The sequence below is a fragment of the Octopus bimaculoides genome, chromosome 8 (assembly GCF_046866305.1).
Source record: "Octopus bimaculoides isolate indiv1 chromosome 8, ASM4686630v1, whole genome shotgun sequence".
Classification (NCBI taxonomy): domain Eukaryota; kingdom Metazoa; phylum Mollusca; class Cephalopoda; order Octopoda; family Octopodidae; genus Octopus; species Octopus bimaculoides.
Window position 1 is genome coordinate 30,458,955 of NC_142935.1, and position 19,945 is coordinate 30,478,899.

A 19,945-nucleotide genomic window follows, 5' to 3' on the forward strand; every position below is an offset into this window, starting at 1 on the left:
GTCATTTATTTAATATTTTAATTAATTATTGATTTCCATTACGAGTTAAAATATCCATGGGAGAGACCAGTATGTAATACAATTCTACGAACTGTGACTAACAAGGAAGAAGATAAAAACTACTACTACTACTACTACTACTACTACTACTACTACTACTACTATGTCATCGTCGTAGCAGTAGTGGTGGTGGTGGTGGTGGTGGTGGTGGTGATGATGGTGATATATTAATGTTTGTTTTTCCGTTAAGTTTAATAACAATAATTTAAAATTAATCTGATGGATTAATCTATACTTTTGTAGAATAAAAGTCTATTATTCTTATTCAAGAATATTGTTGCAGTCATTTCGAATTTTCGGTTAGCTAAACCATTCTATGTACAAACGCGCGCGCTTCTGTCATAACTTCTGTCATACTTCTGTATCACCGAATAGTCACAAATCTATTCTAGACATGATAGGAAAAATATCAGTGAACAATAATAACGTCTTACCTCTAATGGGTCAAAACAAGTAAATATTGGTCAACTTGGTACCGGTTTCGAAATTTAGCGCCGAATAGGTGCCTGATTTCTCATCAGCCAAAGTCTGCCAGCTAAAATACAACTAAAATTCCGCCCCTGTACGGCTGATAATTCGCTTGCCACTCGTGATGGTATTTTAATAATACCATCCCTATATATATATATATATATATATATATATATATATATATATATATATATATATATATATATATATATATATATATATATATATATATATATATATATATATATATATATATATATATATATATATATATATTATATATATACACACACATTATTCAGCTGGAACCTATTTTCTCGACCCCCGAAAGGATGAAAGACAATATTGTCCTATCGGAATTTGGACACAAAACGTAAAGGATCGATAAAATAAGTATCAGTCTTGCAAAGGGGCTGATATGATCGATGATGCCCTTGCCCTAAATTGCCAGAAATCGATGGTCCTTTTAGTATTTTGACGTAGGCGCAGACGTGGCTGTGTGATTAAGATGGTCACTTTGCAACAACGTGGTTTTGGAGTTCAATCCCACTACACAACTATCTTGAACAACTATCTTCGTCTATAGCCCCGAGCCAACCATTATCTTGAGTGAATTGTGAATTGAAAAGACAGAAACTATGTGGAAGCCCTTCGTGTATATATGTGTATATATTTCTTTTAATTCTTTTATATGTTTCAGCCCAAAGACTGTGGCCATGCTGGAGCACATTATGTAGTATACACACACACACACACACACACACACACACACACACACACACACACACACACACACACACACACATGTATGCGATTCCAACAACATGCTGAAATTTTATTCAATAATCCGCCATAACTTATTAAATTTAATTTTTGTTCCAGCGTTAGAATCAGTCGTGACAAAGAATAAACGTTGAAACCTCCAAGAACTTGAAATTCCAACTTTAACAAATATAGGAAGTTGTACTAATTGTCATGGATGTGTATATTTCTATCTAAAGGCAAGTTGTTGAACACGAGAGCTAATAAAAAAACATGCATTTTTAAAGGGAAATGATATTGAATTTTCAGCAAATTAATTTTTTAAAAAGTTGTTTCTCTCTTTTAAACAAAATCTTGAACAGGTATTTAGAAAAATAAAAAAAAGATATTTCTCTCTATCAAACTATATAATAGAAATGATAAAGTTAGCCGAACATTGAAGCACTACAAGTAGCTAATGCAGTTTCGTGTTACACTTAACTTTATGTCAATTATTTTTTTCTATCCCTAAAATGTTCAGTTTTTCCGTATTATTCTCGTGTTTGATACAATTTCAGAAATCCAATCTTATTTTCAATCCGAAGCTTCCCAAAGGTCAATGAACATGTCCATAACACCAAAGATTCTTTGAAAGCTGCCATAGTCAGAGTAATGTCCAAAATGAACCAGGACCACTTGATTGGAGCATGTAGATGATTTAGATCTCATATAGAGGCAGTTGCTGAAGCTGAACGTAGCTTTATTGAATAATATTATGGAAAAGAAGGTTTATTTTTATCTTCATAGGATTTTTTGATAAATAAAGTTATTATCTGTTATTATATCTGTTTTCTTTATAAGCATAAATCTGTCCTCAAATATCTTACGCACTCTGTATATAGGAGTAAATGTAAGGATAAGCAAGTTAGGCAAGTCGATATATAATAAATATTAAATACATTTAATACAAAAAATGTACATATGTATGTACTACTATCACTAGCTTCATTATTAACCCTAACCCGAAATCTATTTTCTCCTCCCACTACTCTCTATCTAACCCTCCAACTCCGAATACACTTAGTTCTCCACAAAATCATTCCATCTTGAAACTCCATTCTGTCAATACCTCAAATATAAATTTCTTCCCTGAAGACGGTGGCTGGTGGTATTCGATGATGGAATCAATTTGCAATTATTATTTTGGACCACCAAGCCCCCAGAAACAGCTGTTGGGCGTATATTCTATGCATTAGACGTATTTAATATTTTTTGTATATAGACTTGTTTAACTAGCTTGTCCTTGCGTTTACTCCTTTACCTGTTCAAGTTTAAATCTCTTGAGCACTACGAAGTGTACGCTATACAGAGAATACTTGTCTCTAATCTATCTATCTTTCTATCTATCTATCTATCTATCTATCTATCTATCTATCTATCTATCTATCTCGTTGCTCACACGTGACCATCGTCCATCTTTCCTTTCCTCACGTGACCATCTTTCCTTTCCTGCACGGACGTTCAGAGGATTGGACGTTTTTCTCTCTCTTCTATCTCTTCTCTTTTCAGAGAAAATATTTCTCCCAGCGTTCACTATTTTCCTCTCATTGTGGTCTAACGACCCCCCATGCTTGTTTTCGTTCAGTTTCCTTGTATGTCTCCACTGTTCTGTTTTGTTCCCAACTTTGACCCTGTATAAATCCTAAATTTTATTTTAGAATCTATGGGAGCAACTGTCTATGAAGACGCATATTGTCGTTGAATGCTCGAAATGAGGAGTAGATAGACAGCCGACAACTGATGAAGGGTCATTTTTCTGCGTTTACTTGCTTGTTTTCTATTTTTCTCTCTCGTTGTTTACGTATTTAACTCGCTTGTCTACGTATCTCATGTTGTTTACACAGTTGGTGACGTCCTGTACCCATACATACATACATACATACATACATACATACATACATATATTATTTATTATTATACACACACACACACACACACACACACACACACACACACACACACACACACACACATATATATATATATATATATATATATATATATATATATATATATATATATATATATATACACATATGTATGTATATGCGTATGTATGTATGTATGTATGTATAAACCTTTTCGGCAAAATTCATAACAAAATACTTAACGTGAATATACTTTTTCTGAAAGAAAGTAACTTCTAGCCTGTTGATTTTTATTTCAGAGATCGTCTCGGTGACATTCCTTACTTAAATGTAATTGCATCAGAATAACTTTATATATTTGAACAATTCGATATAAGATTATTCTCTTTTTACAGAAACGGAATAGAATTTCTCGAAGTGACAACGTCGTGTTATGAAATCCGATAAAATCAATATTTAGCATTTCTTTATTGTTATTTAATCAGGGAAAAGCACAAAATTAGCAGAACCAGTACAGTAAGGGACAAAAGGTTCTGCGGTTTTGTGTCGACGTCCCCAGACGATGAAGTAGGCTAGCCCAATACGTAGATATATTGGGAGAAGTCTAGACGTAGTAGTAGTTGAGTAGAGGTCATTTGAACGTGCGATATAACAGTGGCGACGAGGATTTCGTAGCTCAACACAGCCACTGTGTAGTATTGTGATATAACAGGTTTTTACGCTAATTACTCCCTTTAAAGTTATAAGTTCAATCTCACCATGATCCACATTGCCTTTCATTTATATTCGATAAAACAATGTGCTAATCAAGTTCTGAAGATCGATCACATCTATGATATTCTCCAACTGTCGGAGTATTGAAGTATTGAATCCATGGTAGAATTCATTCTTTATTTAGTGACGATGGTGTGGACGGCCTGGGGCTATAGTAAAAGACACTCGTCCAAGGTGCTGCGCATTGAGACCGAACTCGAAACTACGTGGTTGCAAAGCGAACTCCTTAACAACATAACAATGTATATTATATAATATCTAGTCCTACGTTCTCTTGTCATATCAAGTATATCATATGCATAACACTTGCCTTTACACAGAATTTCATTTTGACGAACACAACTATCCACTGTGTTCAACTAAAAATACCGCCATTTTTCATTTCTATAATTTTCTGTTTATTGACAGGACTGTTAGGAGTTTTCGGAAATGGCATTGTACTATCCATGTTCTCTATATACAAAGCATTGAGAACACCGACCAATATGTTGTTTATTAATCTGGCTGTTAATGACATTGGGATGTGTCTTTGTCTCTTCCCAATTGCAGGGATATCAAGTTTTAAACGAGTGTAAGTTTTTGCATGTTTTCCTTATTCTCTCTCACCATTTTTGTCTTATATGACTTCTCTTATAGTCACACATCTGTGACTTATATGACCTCTCATTCTGTTTCTTTTTTGTTTCACTTTTTGTCTCAATTCCCTTTTTTTTATAATTGACTTTATCCGTACATCAACGTCTAACGGTACAAATATACCCAGAACGCACATGAGCCACTTGGCACAGCAGTTTTGGCGCCGCCTGTTTGGCATCATTGAGTCGACGCTGACCTATTCGACATCACACGTATTAATATTTCGTTTCCTCTCCTTCTCTCTCTCTCTCTTTCTCTCTCCCTTCTCTGTCTCTCACTCTCTGTATGTGTTTATGCATGTAAGCGTACTTCTCTATTTGGGAGAAAAAGTGTTTATGTCAGTCGTGTTCAATTAATCATTATATCGTTTCTCTTCCTTTTCTCTCTCTCTCACTCTTTCTATTTCTATGTATATATTACTGCGTGTGTGCCTGTATGTCAGCGTGTTTTTGTATGTATATCTCTTTGTATATGTGTGCGTGCGTGTGTGTGTGTGTGTGTGTGTGTGCGTGCGTGCGTGCGTGTTTGTCTGTCTCTGATGCCAAAATGTACTGTCGCCGTCCAGTCAGCCGTGCCAAATGATCTCATTCAGAGTCATATAGCAACGTGTGGTCCTAGCAATATGAGGGAAGAATACGAAGACCAGCTACAGCTGAATGCAGTAATTCTCTTTAACAAGCTGCTGCAGGACATTTATACAACTAGGAAGGTGGAAGCCAGCGGAAGTGCGACTCTGGTGACAATAATAATGGTGAACCATTTGAAATTTTATGATTCTTAGTGGACTCCATTATGGACCGAATAAAAATTCATAGACTTGCTCTTAAAGGAATAATTACAATACAATTATTGTAAAAAAAAAAACAGCAAAAAACTGGCAATCCTTGTAGTAATGGAAATAAGCATTTAGGAAACTGTTACAATATCTTTTATGTTTTACTTATTTCAGTCCTTGGGCTGCGGCCATACTGGAGCAAGGCCTTGTAATGGTTAGTCGAACAAAACGATTCCATATCACGAAATGATAGTTTGGAAACTGATTCTGATTATTCTTTTACTTTTATTCTTTTATTTGTTTCAATTATTTGACTGTGGCCATGCTGGAGCACCGCCTTTAGTCGAGCAAATCGACCCCAGGACTTATTCTTTGTAAGCCTAGTACTTATTATATCGGTTTCATTTGTCGAACCGGTATGTGACGGACACGTAAACACACCAGCATCGGTTGTCAAGCGATGTTGGGGGGACAAACACAGGCACACAAACACACACACACACACACACACACACACACATATGTATGTATATATATATATATATATATATATATATATATATATATATATATATATATATATATATATGACGGGTTTCTTTCAGTTTCCGCGTACCAAATCCACTCGCAAGGCTTTAGTCGGCCCGAGGCTACAGTAGGAGACACTTGCCCAAGGTGCCACGCAGTAGATGGCAAAATGGTAATCGAGATGAACTGAGATCTTCAGATGAAGAAATGAAGCAGCTAATTCGCATGTCAGAAATACAATCTGTAAGTGGAACAGTAAAAATATGGAAGACTTTTATCAAGTTTAAAATATGACATTGTTTTTGTTATCTATATTCCAACGATGGAGCTTTGTGTCTTTGTTAGAAACCAGAGGAAGATTTCAAATAATTAAAAACAGAAGAGAACCTACAAACATACGAGGGGGTGCTGAAAAGTTCTTGGCTTTAAGGGTGTCGCGAAAGACCTTGCTGGAGGCCCAACCTTCCGAGTACTTTTACAGGGCTTAGAAAAATTAAAAGACCCCTGCAATAAGTGTGTGAATCTGATAGAGGAGTATGTTGAATAAAATCATAATTAACTAATCCTCCTGTATTTCTTTTACCCAAAGCCAGGAACTTTTCAGCACCCCCTCGTAGATGAAAAGAAAGTAGATGATATATAAAATGTATATTTTCTAGAAAATGCCATGTGTACGGTAACACTTTTCTTTCTCATCTTTTTCAGGTGGATCTTTGGTACAACTGGTTGTCAGTGGTATGGCTTCACAGGGATGTTGTTCGGACTAGCAAATATTGGCTTTCTCACAGCTATCAGTGTAGATCGATATTTGATCACTTGTAAATACTATATTTGTAAGTATCATGTATTGTTTCAACAATCTTGTGTTACTTTAGCACAAATATTGCCTGACAAACACCACACCCAAATATAAGCTTATGAATATGTAGTATAAACACCCCCACTACCATGCCGAATAACCCTCCTTCAAGACTATAAATCTTAAATACACCCTTCCTACTTATGTCGTAGTGATGTCCCCTCTTATAAAACCTCTTTAATTTGTTTTGATTTGGCAAAGTCATCCTGCGACCAGCAATGATCGGGCAATCACAAAATATGCACATTCGGTGGATTTTAAATGATTTCTAAATGTTTCTTAAATGTTTTTTAAATGTCCTTAACAGTATAGTTTGTGTGTTCATCTGAAGAAAACAATTTTTATAATAATATAATGTACTCACTGATGAATTTAAAAAAGTTCGTTGGAAACGGCTGTAACGAATCAACACCTATCCAGCCTTTGTTATGTACTTATTCATAATTCACCTCTCTCAGAACCTGTTCCCCGCGTATTCCGAAATATATTATGGACCATAAAGTTAATACTACATGAGTTTCTGAATTAACCCAAGGGCTGATGATATACTCAGTCGGTTTCAGTTGAATGTATGCATACCCTGAATATCTTTCTGCCTGTACTTCGGTACCAGTGTTTGTATTCGTCTGCCTACCTGTCTGCCTGCCTGTCTGCCTGTCTGCCTGTCTACCTGCCTGTCTGTCTGTCTACCTACCTACCTACCTACCTACCTACCTACCTACCTACCTACCTACCTACCTACCTGTCTATCTATCTATCTATCTATCCATCTATCTATCTATCTATCCATCTATCTATCTATCTATCCATCCATCTATCTATCTATCTATCTATCTACACGTATATACCTACATGGTTGTGTGTGTAGGCAAGCGAATATAGTTTGCTCTCCTGTACACTATTCGTATATCTGAAACACGCCATCCATCTAGTAAACATGTTTATGTTCAGTTTTGTTATTTTTTATTTGGTGAATCTCATATTCGCTCTCATCTCTGATATTATCTCGACATATTCTCATACGCAAGCCAATACCACTACGTTCATAACAAACATTTATCCAAACACTTACAAATACTTACATAGCACCTCCTATGCACACACACACACACACACACACACACACACACACACACACACACACACACACACACACACACACACACACACACAGACACACACACACACATACACGTGTGTGTGTGTGTAATATACATATATATGTGTAAACATACACATGCTTTCTAACACGCACACACATGTATATTATACACGGACATACAAATTCATAAGACAGTCATCTGGTTTCGCCTTCGGCTCATCAGGTTTTGCCAGTATACCTACATAAATGCATACATACATGCGTCTACGCAAACTCACATATACATACATACATACATACATACATACATACATACATACATACAAAACATTCCACAAACATTATATTATAGTTTTCTCTTTTATGATAGTGGCAGCAGCTGTTCTTACCAGCCAGCAGATAAAATCACACACCCAAACGCACGCACGCACACACACACACACACACACACACACACACACACACACACACATACACATGTACAAACGAGCATAGATGTGGCCAATATCATTTATTCATTCCGAGTGGGTGAATTAATCTGTCTCCGCTCCGAACGGTTTGTCTCTCGGTAGCGCTCATTCAGGCGCCTAAGTCGTTAATTTATGTGTGTGTATATATATATTTGTATATATATGAGAGTGAGTGAGTATGTGTGTGTGTGTGTGTACATATGTATACGTATGCGTGTATATCCATGTGCGTATGTATGCACGTATGCGTATTCACGTATATATAAGAAACGAGGTGTTGTATATACGATGAAAAATATTTCTTGTGTAAATGTTATTAGTTGAGAACAGAAGATTTTATTAACGGATTTTTTTTCTCAAGTAATGATATATACAATTACAGGATCCCTTTAAACATGTCTCACTCACTAGATGCTCCAAGGGGGCGGGCGAGGGTTAATTTCCAAAACATGAGGGCTGATGTTTAACTGGCTACTATAATTAGTGTAATATTTTTGTCAATACAAAATTAGTATACCTTAAAAGTCATGATATCTAGACGGTTATTCTTTCCTCTCTACTACAAATCCCTTTACCGACTATATCTTGTTTATAGCAAAATAGCTTCTGATAGCCTCAAGCTAAGTGATTCTTTGAGGGGCGATAAATTTGACGGTAATATACTTTAAAATATGTACATTTATATACTATTTTACTTGGTTCAGTCATTTGCTGGAGCACCGCCTTTTATCGAGCAAATCGACCCCAGGACTCAGTCTTTGGAAGCCTAGTACTTATTCTATCGGTCTTTTTTGCCGAACCGCTAAGTTACGGGGACGTAAACACACCAGCATTGGTTGTCAAGCGATGTTGGGGGGACAAACACAGACACACTAACATATACACAAACATACATACATACATACATATATATATATATATATACGACGGGCTTCTTTCAGTTTCCGTCTACCAAATCCACTCACAAGGCTTTGGTCGGCCCGAGGCTATAGTAGAAGTCACTTGCCGAAGGTGCCACGCAGTGGGACTGAACCCGGAACCATGTGGTTGGTAAGCAAGCTACTTACCACACAGTCACTCCTACGCGTAAATTTAAAGAAGGTTAGTAATTCCATCCGCCCAATCATCCTTCTATCTTAGCCTTCTACCCTGGGAAAGTTTGTGGGCTAAAATCCTATGAGAAACAACCTTCATTATATTTACCGGCTTGATTCCCAAGCGTGACCAACTGATAGTATGGGTATAATTCATCACGTTCTAGGTTTACCCCTAAGCACTCCAGTTGGGGATCTGGCTATCAGGTAACACAGCAATTAAATTTAGGGTGCAATTTAACTTGACTACGCGCCTGAAAGGCGGTGGACTGGTAGAATGGTTAATGTCTTACTCAGTATGTCTGATTGTCTGTCTCTATCTGTCTGTCTGTCTGTCTCTGTCTGTCTGTCTGTCTCTGTCTGTCTGTCTGTCTGTCTCTGTCTGTCTCTCTCTCTCTCTCCCTCTCTCTGTATCTCTATGCTATATTTGTGTGCGTGCGTACATATTTGTCTCCAGCTCCAAGACGTACTGTCGCCAGACATGTTGAAAATTCAACCGGCCATGCGAAATGATCCCGTGTCCAAGCAACCGTGTCCCAGAATCTCATTCCCTACTCAAAACGTTAGATTTCTTTTCTTCTTTTAGAAAACTAATTTATCCTACTCCTGAACTGCTTACGCTCACTAATTGCAGACACAGCACGTTACAAGTATTTTTGGATCCGTTTGTTTACTTCGAACATTGTATGTTTACAGGAAAAAATGAAATCTTCAAACTATTATACACACATCAAAACTTGTTATTACCAGATATACCCACATACACACACTCCACAGACATATATAAATATATGAACATACGTGTATATATGTGTGTATGTATGTGTGTGCGTATGTATGTATGTATGTGTGCGTAAGGTAGGAAAGTGTGGGAGTGATGTCTGGGAGAAAAGTGAAACTTTTGGTGCATGACCAAATGTCATAATGTTTTTCTCTTTGATCTCAAAATACAAAATTTACTTTTCATTTTCTTTACATTATGTCCTTTTTTTTTTTTTTCAGTCTCTGAGCAAAATCTAATTTTCTCATGATTTATAATTTGTATATATTTTATATCTCTTCGAAACGCCGGTGTTAAAACGGGGGTAGCTGATGAAGGAGAATGTTCTCTATGTGGCTTGTGTGTTTTCTCGTCTACGTTTTGTTTGCAATGTCCTGTGCCCAGATATGCACCTATACATACAGGTGGATGTCGGTATGCACATACCTGTACGTATATATGCATATACTCATTTACTATTTGTTTTTATATGTATATATATATATATATATATATGTGTATATATATTTTCTTGGTAGTAATCAAAATTATGTGATATACGAGTTACGTCTATACGGTGCTTCATAATTGTTTTACAAGTATATATATAAACACCCTTCGCTCGTGTGTCTAAGAATATATTATATTTTCAATTAAAAACAAATAATTATTAGGAAAATAAATAAACATGAAATAGAGAATATATTCTTTTATTCTTTTACTTGTTTCAGTCATTTGACTGCGGCCATGCTGGAGCATCGCCTTTAGTCGAGCAAATCGACACGAGGACTTATTCCATCGGCCTCTTTTGCCGAACCGCTAAGTCACAGGGACGTAAACACACCAATACCTGTTGTCAAGCGATGTTGGGGGGACAAACACACACGCACACCTACCTACATAATATATATATATATATATATATATATATATATATATATATATATATATATATATATAGAGAGAGAGAGAGAGAGAGAGAGAGAGAGAGAGAGAGAGACCAACTCATACTTAAAAGCAGCAGAAATATAACAAAAAGCTGTTACTCAGAGTTTCACGTTCCCGTTCATCGGACAGTTTTCTTAACAAAACTGTCCGATGAACGGGAACGTGAAACTCTGAGTAACAGCTTTTTGTTATATTTCTGCTGCTTTTAAATAAAGTATACACACACACACACACACACACACACACACACATACATATATATATATATATATATATATATATATATATATATAGAGAGAGAGAGAGAGAGAGAGAGGGAGAAAACGGTTGGGCTGAGAGTTGTAAATACTTCATGCGAAATAACGAAATGCAATCCTTATAAGGCCTCAAGACATATATTTATTAGATTTCTTACAAATGAAAATTTAACTCTTTCCTAATAATACATTTGCAACACGTTCCATTATCCCTCAAACAGCCGGTTTTCAGCTTTGCTTTGCATGCTATAAATCGTGTAAGAAAGGTATATTATTCTTAATTGGAGGGGAGCGACGTGGTAGAATCATTAGCGATTCGGAGAAAATGCCTCGCGGAATTTCTTCTAGCTTTTTATCCTCGAGGCCCAAATTCCGACAAGGTCGACTGTTCCATTTTCTTTTCCGGGTCGATAAAATAGATAGTTTAAAACTGGGACCGATGTAATCGACTGATATCATCCCTTAAAATTCCTGGCTTTGTTCCAAACTTTGAAACTATATTGATATAAGACATCCGTTTATCGCAGGTAATATGATCGGATGATCTCGAATATCGGTTTATAGAAAGGGCGTGGGATACAGAGTTACTCTCCAAAGAGTACGAAACTCCTGCTGGGATTCGAGACACTTCACCAATAAGCTTACACAACAATGCTTCACCCACTCAGCTATCTCACCTAGATTAACCATTATCTTTTATTTGTTTCAATCATTAGACTGCGGCCATACTAGGGCACCACTTTGTAGAATTTTTAGTCCAATGAATCGATTCCAGTACTTATTACATTTTGTATGAAGCCCGGTACTTATTCTGTCGGTGTCTTTTACAGAACCGCTAAGTTATGGAGACATAGACACGCCAACACGGGTTGTCAAACGATGCTGGGGACAAACACAAAGACACACACACACACCAACACACGATGGGCTTCCTTCAGTTTCCGTCAGCCAAATCCACTCACAAAGCTTTGGTCGGTCCGACGCTATAGTAGAAGATATTTGTCCAAGGTGCCACGCAGTGAGACTGAACCCGGGACCATGTGGATGGGAAGCAAACATTTTACCACCCAACAACGCCTGGGTGGTATAAATTGAAATACGATTAGTCTTTGTTAAAAATAATGACATTTTTTAGTATTATATATATCTCATTTATCATACCTTTAAACGAAATTTTATCAAATATATTCTTTGGTCTTTGAGATGTGTTTGAAAAAAAAGTCTTCAAAAGGTTCGACAGATTGATCCTTTATATGAAATTTGTTAATTCGATTTTTCAATTTAAGATTGCCCATGAATGAAAAATGAACTATCTTTATTTTGAAAATTTCTTTGAAAATTTTTTCTTTTATTTCTTTCCTCTTTTGTACAATGAAATGTGCGTTTAGAATATTTTCCCAGTTTTATGTATTCTAGATTTGCATTGTTTTGTTTTTATTTTTCTGTTCAGATATTTTATATTAATTATTAGTTATATATTAGTTATTCTCTGTTGCTGGAGAGAGATGAAATATAAAACAAGACGTCATCGTTAAAGATGTATGTACATATGCATGACCATAAATATATATATATATATATATATATATTTATATGATGTATGTGTGTGTGTGTACCTATGCATACATTCATATTTACTTACAAGTACACATAATCAGATATAATCAATGTATATTTAAACAGATACTAATTCTATAGATTGAAAGGAAAACGGTATGTTTTTTTTCCTTCCTCGGCACAAAAGTCTCATTAATTTTGATGATGTAAAGAAGTTAATGAGATGTGTCAGGTTCATCTATCGCGGGATGCCACAAACGACTTTTCTTAAAATTATAACTGATGTTTCACTAAAGACTAAGTTTTCGGAAATAGGTTTGTATTACATTCCTGGTAATAATGGTTTCAAATTCTGGCACAAGGCTAGCAGTTTCTGGAGAGGAATTTAATCATTTACTTCAACCTCAGTACTTGTCTGGTACGTTATGTTATCGACTCGAAAAGGATGAAAGGCAAAGATGACCGGTAGAATTTGAACTCAGAACGTCGGAAGAAATGCCGCTAAGCATTTTGTCCGATGTGCTAACGATAACGTCAAATCGCCGCCTTCATTCCTGGAAATGTTTCATATTGTTTCAAATTTTTGCTAAATGGCCAACATTTTTAAGGGTGGGGTAAGTCGATTTTATTGATCCCAGTGTTTAACTGGTACTCACTTATTTTATCGATCCTGAAAGGATGAAATGTTAAGTCAACTCCGGTGAAATTTGAACTCAGAAGAAATTTGAACGGCCGGAAGCAATGCATCCATGGAAATTCGAAACTCTGATAGAGAATTTATGCTGTCAGTCAATCTGATAGAACGAGATTGGGAGTGGTTGAGATATCATCAAATTACACCTTATAGTCATTAAATATATGAAGTACACCTTGTGTGAGTAAAACCTTGGATATACCATGTCTGACGCAAAGAAAAATATTCGTGATAATTTCTGATTGAACACATTTGGTTTTAAGCTTACTTTGTCAGCGCTGACATGGTGCAATATTAAGAACAACAACATCATATCCGATATCATAGATGAGAGAAATATAACATATATCAAACGATCAGTTAATGATATCAATGATGCGAAATGGTTATGAAGCAAATTACTAGATAACAGAAATAATAATGATATTTTATTTAATATTTTATGTTATTGATTCTGATTGGATGAAAGGCAAAGTTGATCACAGCAGGATTTGATCTCAGAAAGTAGAATCCGAAGAAGTGTTGCAAGATAGTAATGTGTGTTATACTTCATGCAAATACATCACGAAAGGCAAATTAACTGCAAAATTTGTTCAGTGATAATATCTCTGATGGACTCACTGTGTTTAAAAAACAAAAACAACAAATATTAATATATCAGTCACAAACGAAAATCGTCCAGCAGCGGCGGTTAAAATGCCAGATTTGTCTTTCTGCTTCTTCGGGCTTTGTCCATAGTGAGCACCCGCAGGCAATTGTATGCTGAGACAAAATTCATCGTCACTGATATAGGAAAACAGTGATTGAAATACTACTGGTTACAAACTAACCGCCCAGCTAAATGAAAATCCGTTATATCTACATTCGTTGTATTATAAAGATAGCTATTTTAATCTAACGCTACTTCTGCAGTTTTTATTGCAAGATATTTTTGTCGACGCTCTTACGAATCTGTCAGCTTGCCAATAATGACTTCTAATATCAGAAGAATATAAATTAAGTACCAGATGAACACTGGGGGGTAAAGTAATCGACTTACCCTCTCCTCTGAAATCACTGGCCTTGTACCAAGATTTGAAGCCACTATTAAAATTAGGGCGGCGAGCTGGCAGAATTGTTAGCACGTCGAGCAAAATGCTTAGCGGCATTTCGTCCGTCATTATGTTCTGAGTTCAAATTCCGCCAAGGTCGACTTTGTCTTAAATCCTTTCGGCATCGATAAAATAAGTACCAGTTCGACACTGGGGTAGATCTAATCGACTTAGCCTCTCCCCACCCCGAAATTGCTGGCCTTGTGCCAAAATTTCAAGCCGATATTGGAAGAGAATCACAAATTCTATAGGAAACAAGATTTGAATAAATCGAGCTCGATACTTTAATTATTTTTATCAACAATCAAGGCTGAATAACCAAATAACGCGTATACATTTCTTATTTCTTTATTTACGTTATAAAAATTAATAATTTTATAGAAAATCGAGAGATGTAAAATAAGATAACGCTATAAATATTGGTTCAAAATTGTGTATAAGTGGAGGAGCTAAGTCGATAAGACTGACCCGGTGGTCATTCTTTTTCTGCTTGGCACTCCATCGTCGTGTGTCTGAATTGAGGCAAAATTTGTTCAAATTTAGTAAATAGAAAACGATAAACAAAAGTTGCAGAGGAAAACTATAACTAAAAAAAAACATAAACACTACAGTAAAATTATTTTGGCTTTCATTCAAATAACATTGGAAGGAAGCGATGACAACCCAATATATGTGTGTGTGTGTGTGTGTGTGTGTATAGATAAATATATAGATAAATAGATAAATAGATAAGCATACACACACGCACTCGCATATACGGATCTAAAAGTCTGTCATATTTTGATGAGGTCATTTAAAACCTATGAAATGCACAAATATTTAAGCTATAATTTTAGAAAATTCAAACGAAATTTGGTGCTAAATAATTGTGGATAATTTGTGCACAATATAAACTGAGATTAAAGATTTATGTGAAAACTGCTTATATTTTTATTGAAAATGTTCATATAGCGATTTCTTAAATAACTTTCAAATAATATATGCTTTACACTCTACAAAGCAAATTTCAGAATATAAAATTAATCATTGATATTTGCTGGCAGTTTTAACAATGTATTCTATAGAATTTCGTCTGTAACACAAAAACAATCTATATAATTAGAGTAATTAATGGATAAACGTTTGTGTAGTAGAGTCTAAAAACATTGCATTAAAATAGATGATTAATAAGTGAAAGAACGGTATACAAGGGTTTAACAATTAGTTTCAGAAAATAATGTCTCCATCTTCATTGCTCGCAATCAAATCTGTAAATTTAAGAAAAATGACCACACACACACACACACACACACACACACACACACACACACACACACACACACACACACACACACACACACACACACACACATATATAAGCAAAATAAGACAAGGTAGAAAATGCTAAAGTAATTTTATCATGAAGAACATTTTAGTACCGGTTTCAGTCTTTGCGACTTTTTCAACTTAGAGTAAAGCATGAAAAACAATTAAATTGTGGAAAAATTAAACAAAATACTTTTTAAAAAATATTTCCATACTTTTCAAATGCAAGGGACATTTTCCTTTTGTCTGTTTGTGTCTGTCTCTGTTGTTTACTCATGTGAGATCTAGGTAGCAGGTAGTAGTAGTCTTAATACTTGACATGAGTGCTTGGTTTTGATTGTTTAAGTAGCAGTAGTAGCTGAGAAATCGATGCGACGACGAAGAAGAAGAAGAAGAAGAAGAACGAGAAGGGGTAGGAAAAGAAGAGAAAGAATAATAAAAAATGCAGGAGTAGTATGAAAGTAGTAGGATGTTGGTTGAATCCTCTTAAATGATCAAGTGACCTAAAAGTGACCTGTTGTGCTTGTTATAATAGTGTTTGGAATTGTTCTGAATAAATTCATGGGTTGTGACAGTTCTGAATATATCGTTTTTAATATTTGCGTGGGTATTATTCCAATATTGTAAATATTATTGATGTCACATACCTCTAAACCTTTAAACGTAACCTTTAAACGCTGGTTAGCTACAAAATTTCTTTCCGGGAAAGTTTCTTTAAGACAACCTACATACATACAATTACACACACACACACACACACACACACACACACAACGGAAAAGGACAACAGCGACATATACATGCACACTTATACGTAAGAGGGAAACAGATGGACAGATACAGGAAGAGACTATTAAGGAGAAAGTGAGGAATGTCGTTAATTAGAATAGAAACTGAGCTTGAAATACAAAGCAAGGAAACCAGATGAAAAGAATATGCAAATAAACGAATTCCCTCTTAGTTTCGACAGTGAATATTCTAGTTATTCCATTAACTGAACTGTCTATTCATTGAACAAACAAGCAGCTTTTGGTTTACACAGACGTCCTAAAAGTAAATAGACCGCCCTCGCTATACCGTTTTATCTCTACGGACACCACTCATCAGTTCGACGCTGAAACGTGTTGAATCATAAGAAAGAAATTGCACGAGGCATACCTACAAAATACTAGATTATGTATTCATTTTCATCAAATGATATTTTATTTCTAGAAATATATCTTTAAAAAAACGATCATGTGTATTTATTTTCGAGATGACTGTCTATACGTTTATCTGCAGGATTGATAGTGAAAAAGACACAATCCGGGAAAATACAAAAGAAGTCTGTCTATATAAGAAGAGACGTGCCTAATATCCACGCGTAGGGGATTGAACCCGAAACCACGTGGTTACCAACAAGCGTCTTAACCACACAACCACTCCTACTCCTGAAACCATTTTCGTCGAGCATGTATAACAGATAAATACTAGCTAATTTTATTTTTGGCAGAAGTTTCTTTACAATTACTACAATAAATCGAAACATAATAATGGAACTTAATTATACATTTGGATGTGAAGATGATTTGATTATTGTTAATAATATATCTGTTAAAACAATTCTGTAAATAAACGTATTCCACAGAATTATAATTAAAAATACAGAGTATAACTGAATTGGCAGGAAGCATTTTAGTCGACGATAACTATGAAATAATAAATAGATTTCTACTCTAGACACAAGGCCCGAAATTTTTGGGGAGGGGGCCAGTCGATTAGATCGACCCCAGTACGCAAGTGGAACTTAATTTATCGACCCCGAAAGGATGAAAGGTGAAGTCAGCCTTGGCGGAATTTGAACTCAGAACGTAAAGACAGACGAAATACCGCTAAGCATTTCGCCCGGCGTGCTAACGTTTCTTATTTCTTTATTGTCCACAAGGGGCTAAACATAGAAGGGACAAACAAGGACAGACAAAGGGATCAAGTTGGTTACATCGACCCCAGTGCGTAACTGGTACTTAATTTATCGACCCCGAGAGGATGAAAGGCAAAGTCGACCTTGGCGGAATTTGAACTCATATATATATACACACACACACACTGAAAGGGACAGGGAGAAATACAGAGCCGTACTAAACATCTAAACATACGCATACACATTCATTTGTTTATGCATCCGATAAAAAGTTAGATACCATTTATCAGTTAAGAATTCCGTCGTGATTTAATAGGGACGTAGCAAATGCAATATTTTGTGTAAATATTTAAAACGAGATTCCAGAAATTGCAACAATTACTATTAATAGAAATGATGTATTAAATATTTTATTAACACTGGAAATTCTCAGGATATCAGAGTAGATAAGAAGAGAATAAACCAGTAACAGTTTAAGTAAGTATATATATATATATATATATATATATATATTTATATATATATATATATATATATGAATAAATAGTAAAACATATTTGTTTGAAGGGAATTCTATTTGGATATGCAAACCACAACAATAGAAAGTGAATTGTAACTTCTGTACTCTGTAACAAATTGTTTGCGATTCAGTAAGCTTTTCCGGTCTGCATTTTGTATTAATATGTTTCTTGCTGTATAAATATAACAACCAATCTGCGATCAGGCGTTAATGACGCCAGCAATGTATTTGGCTTTGTTAGTTACATTCTCAATGAAATGTATGTGCGTAGAATTACGACGACTAAATGCTTTCTTACGAGCGTTTGAGCGTTTGCATCTAAGGTCCTACTTTCTGTTCTAAACAGATATAAGCTGCAGGGATGGAAGAAATCAATACACTGATAGAGATAATATCTTTCGAGTTCTTCATTGAGTTCTTTCTCTTCTTTTTAAATACTTTGCAAAGGGAATAATTCTTGTACTGAGAAGCTCGACTTCAGCGTTAGTGTTGTACAAGTATGCACACACACACACACACACACACACACACACACACACACACACACACACACACACACACACACACACACACACACACACATATATATATATATATATATATATATATATATATAAATAGATAGATAGATAGATAGATAGATACATACATACATACATAGAAAGATTTACTGACAGATAAATAGATAAATGGATAGATAGCTAAATAAATAGATAGCTAAATAGATAGATAGATAGATAGATATGTTTCTTTATTGGCCACACAGGGCTGAACACAGAGGGGACAGGACGAAATGTCGCCAAGCATTTTGACCGTCGTGGTAACGATTCTGCCAGTCCACCGTCTTACAAAGTTATATAATACTGATTTCAATTTTTGACACCAGGCCAGCAGTTTGGACAAAGCTGCGAGTCAGTTACATCGACCTAAGTGCTTAACGGCACATATTTTATCAACCCACTAAAGGATAAAAGGCAAAGCTGGCCCCGGTGGAATTTGAACTCAGAGCAAAAAAACAAAAAACAAAAAAAAAAACGGATGAAATGCCGCTAAGGATCTCGCCAGGCGTGCTAACAATTTATCCAGCTCACCACCTTGAACTGATTTCCAATTTTGACAGTTGTAAGACAGCCAATATGTATTAATAACTTCTACGCTTAGTCCAGATTAATCCGTTAAATTTGCTAGAATCTAGGAGTGGTTTAGGGGCTCTATTTAAACTTTATCCGTAATCTCCTTCATATCAATAGTGTTTCAAACAGGAGACCTTCATTACCACTTTTAATTATATACAATTCATATATATTATTCATTTCTTATACATACATACATACATACATACATACATACATACATACATACATGTACGCGCGCACACACACATACACACAGACACACACACATATATATATATACAGGCACAGACATGGCAGTATGGTACGAAGTTTGCTTCCTAACCACATGGTTCCCGGTTC

General features: G+C 35.5%; 1 protein-coding gene across 1 annotated transcript in view; it reads left to right on the forward strand.

Moving 5' to 3' along the window:
• The window catches only part of LOC106875959 (visual pigment-like receptor peropsin), a 228,559-nt gene that overhangs the window by 174,737 nt on the left and 33,877 nt on the right, over positions 1 to 19,945 (forward strand). The window contains exons 2-3 of the mRNA XM_052970019.2: positions 4,383 to 4,545; positions 6,619 to 6,746. Of these exons, the coding sequence (XP_052825979.1) occupies positions 4,383 to 4,545; positions 6,619 to 6,746 (291 nt within the window). The remainder of the gene's footprint in view (positions 1 to 4,382; positions 4,546 to 6,618; positions 6,747 to 19,945) is intronic.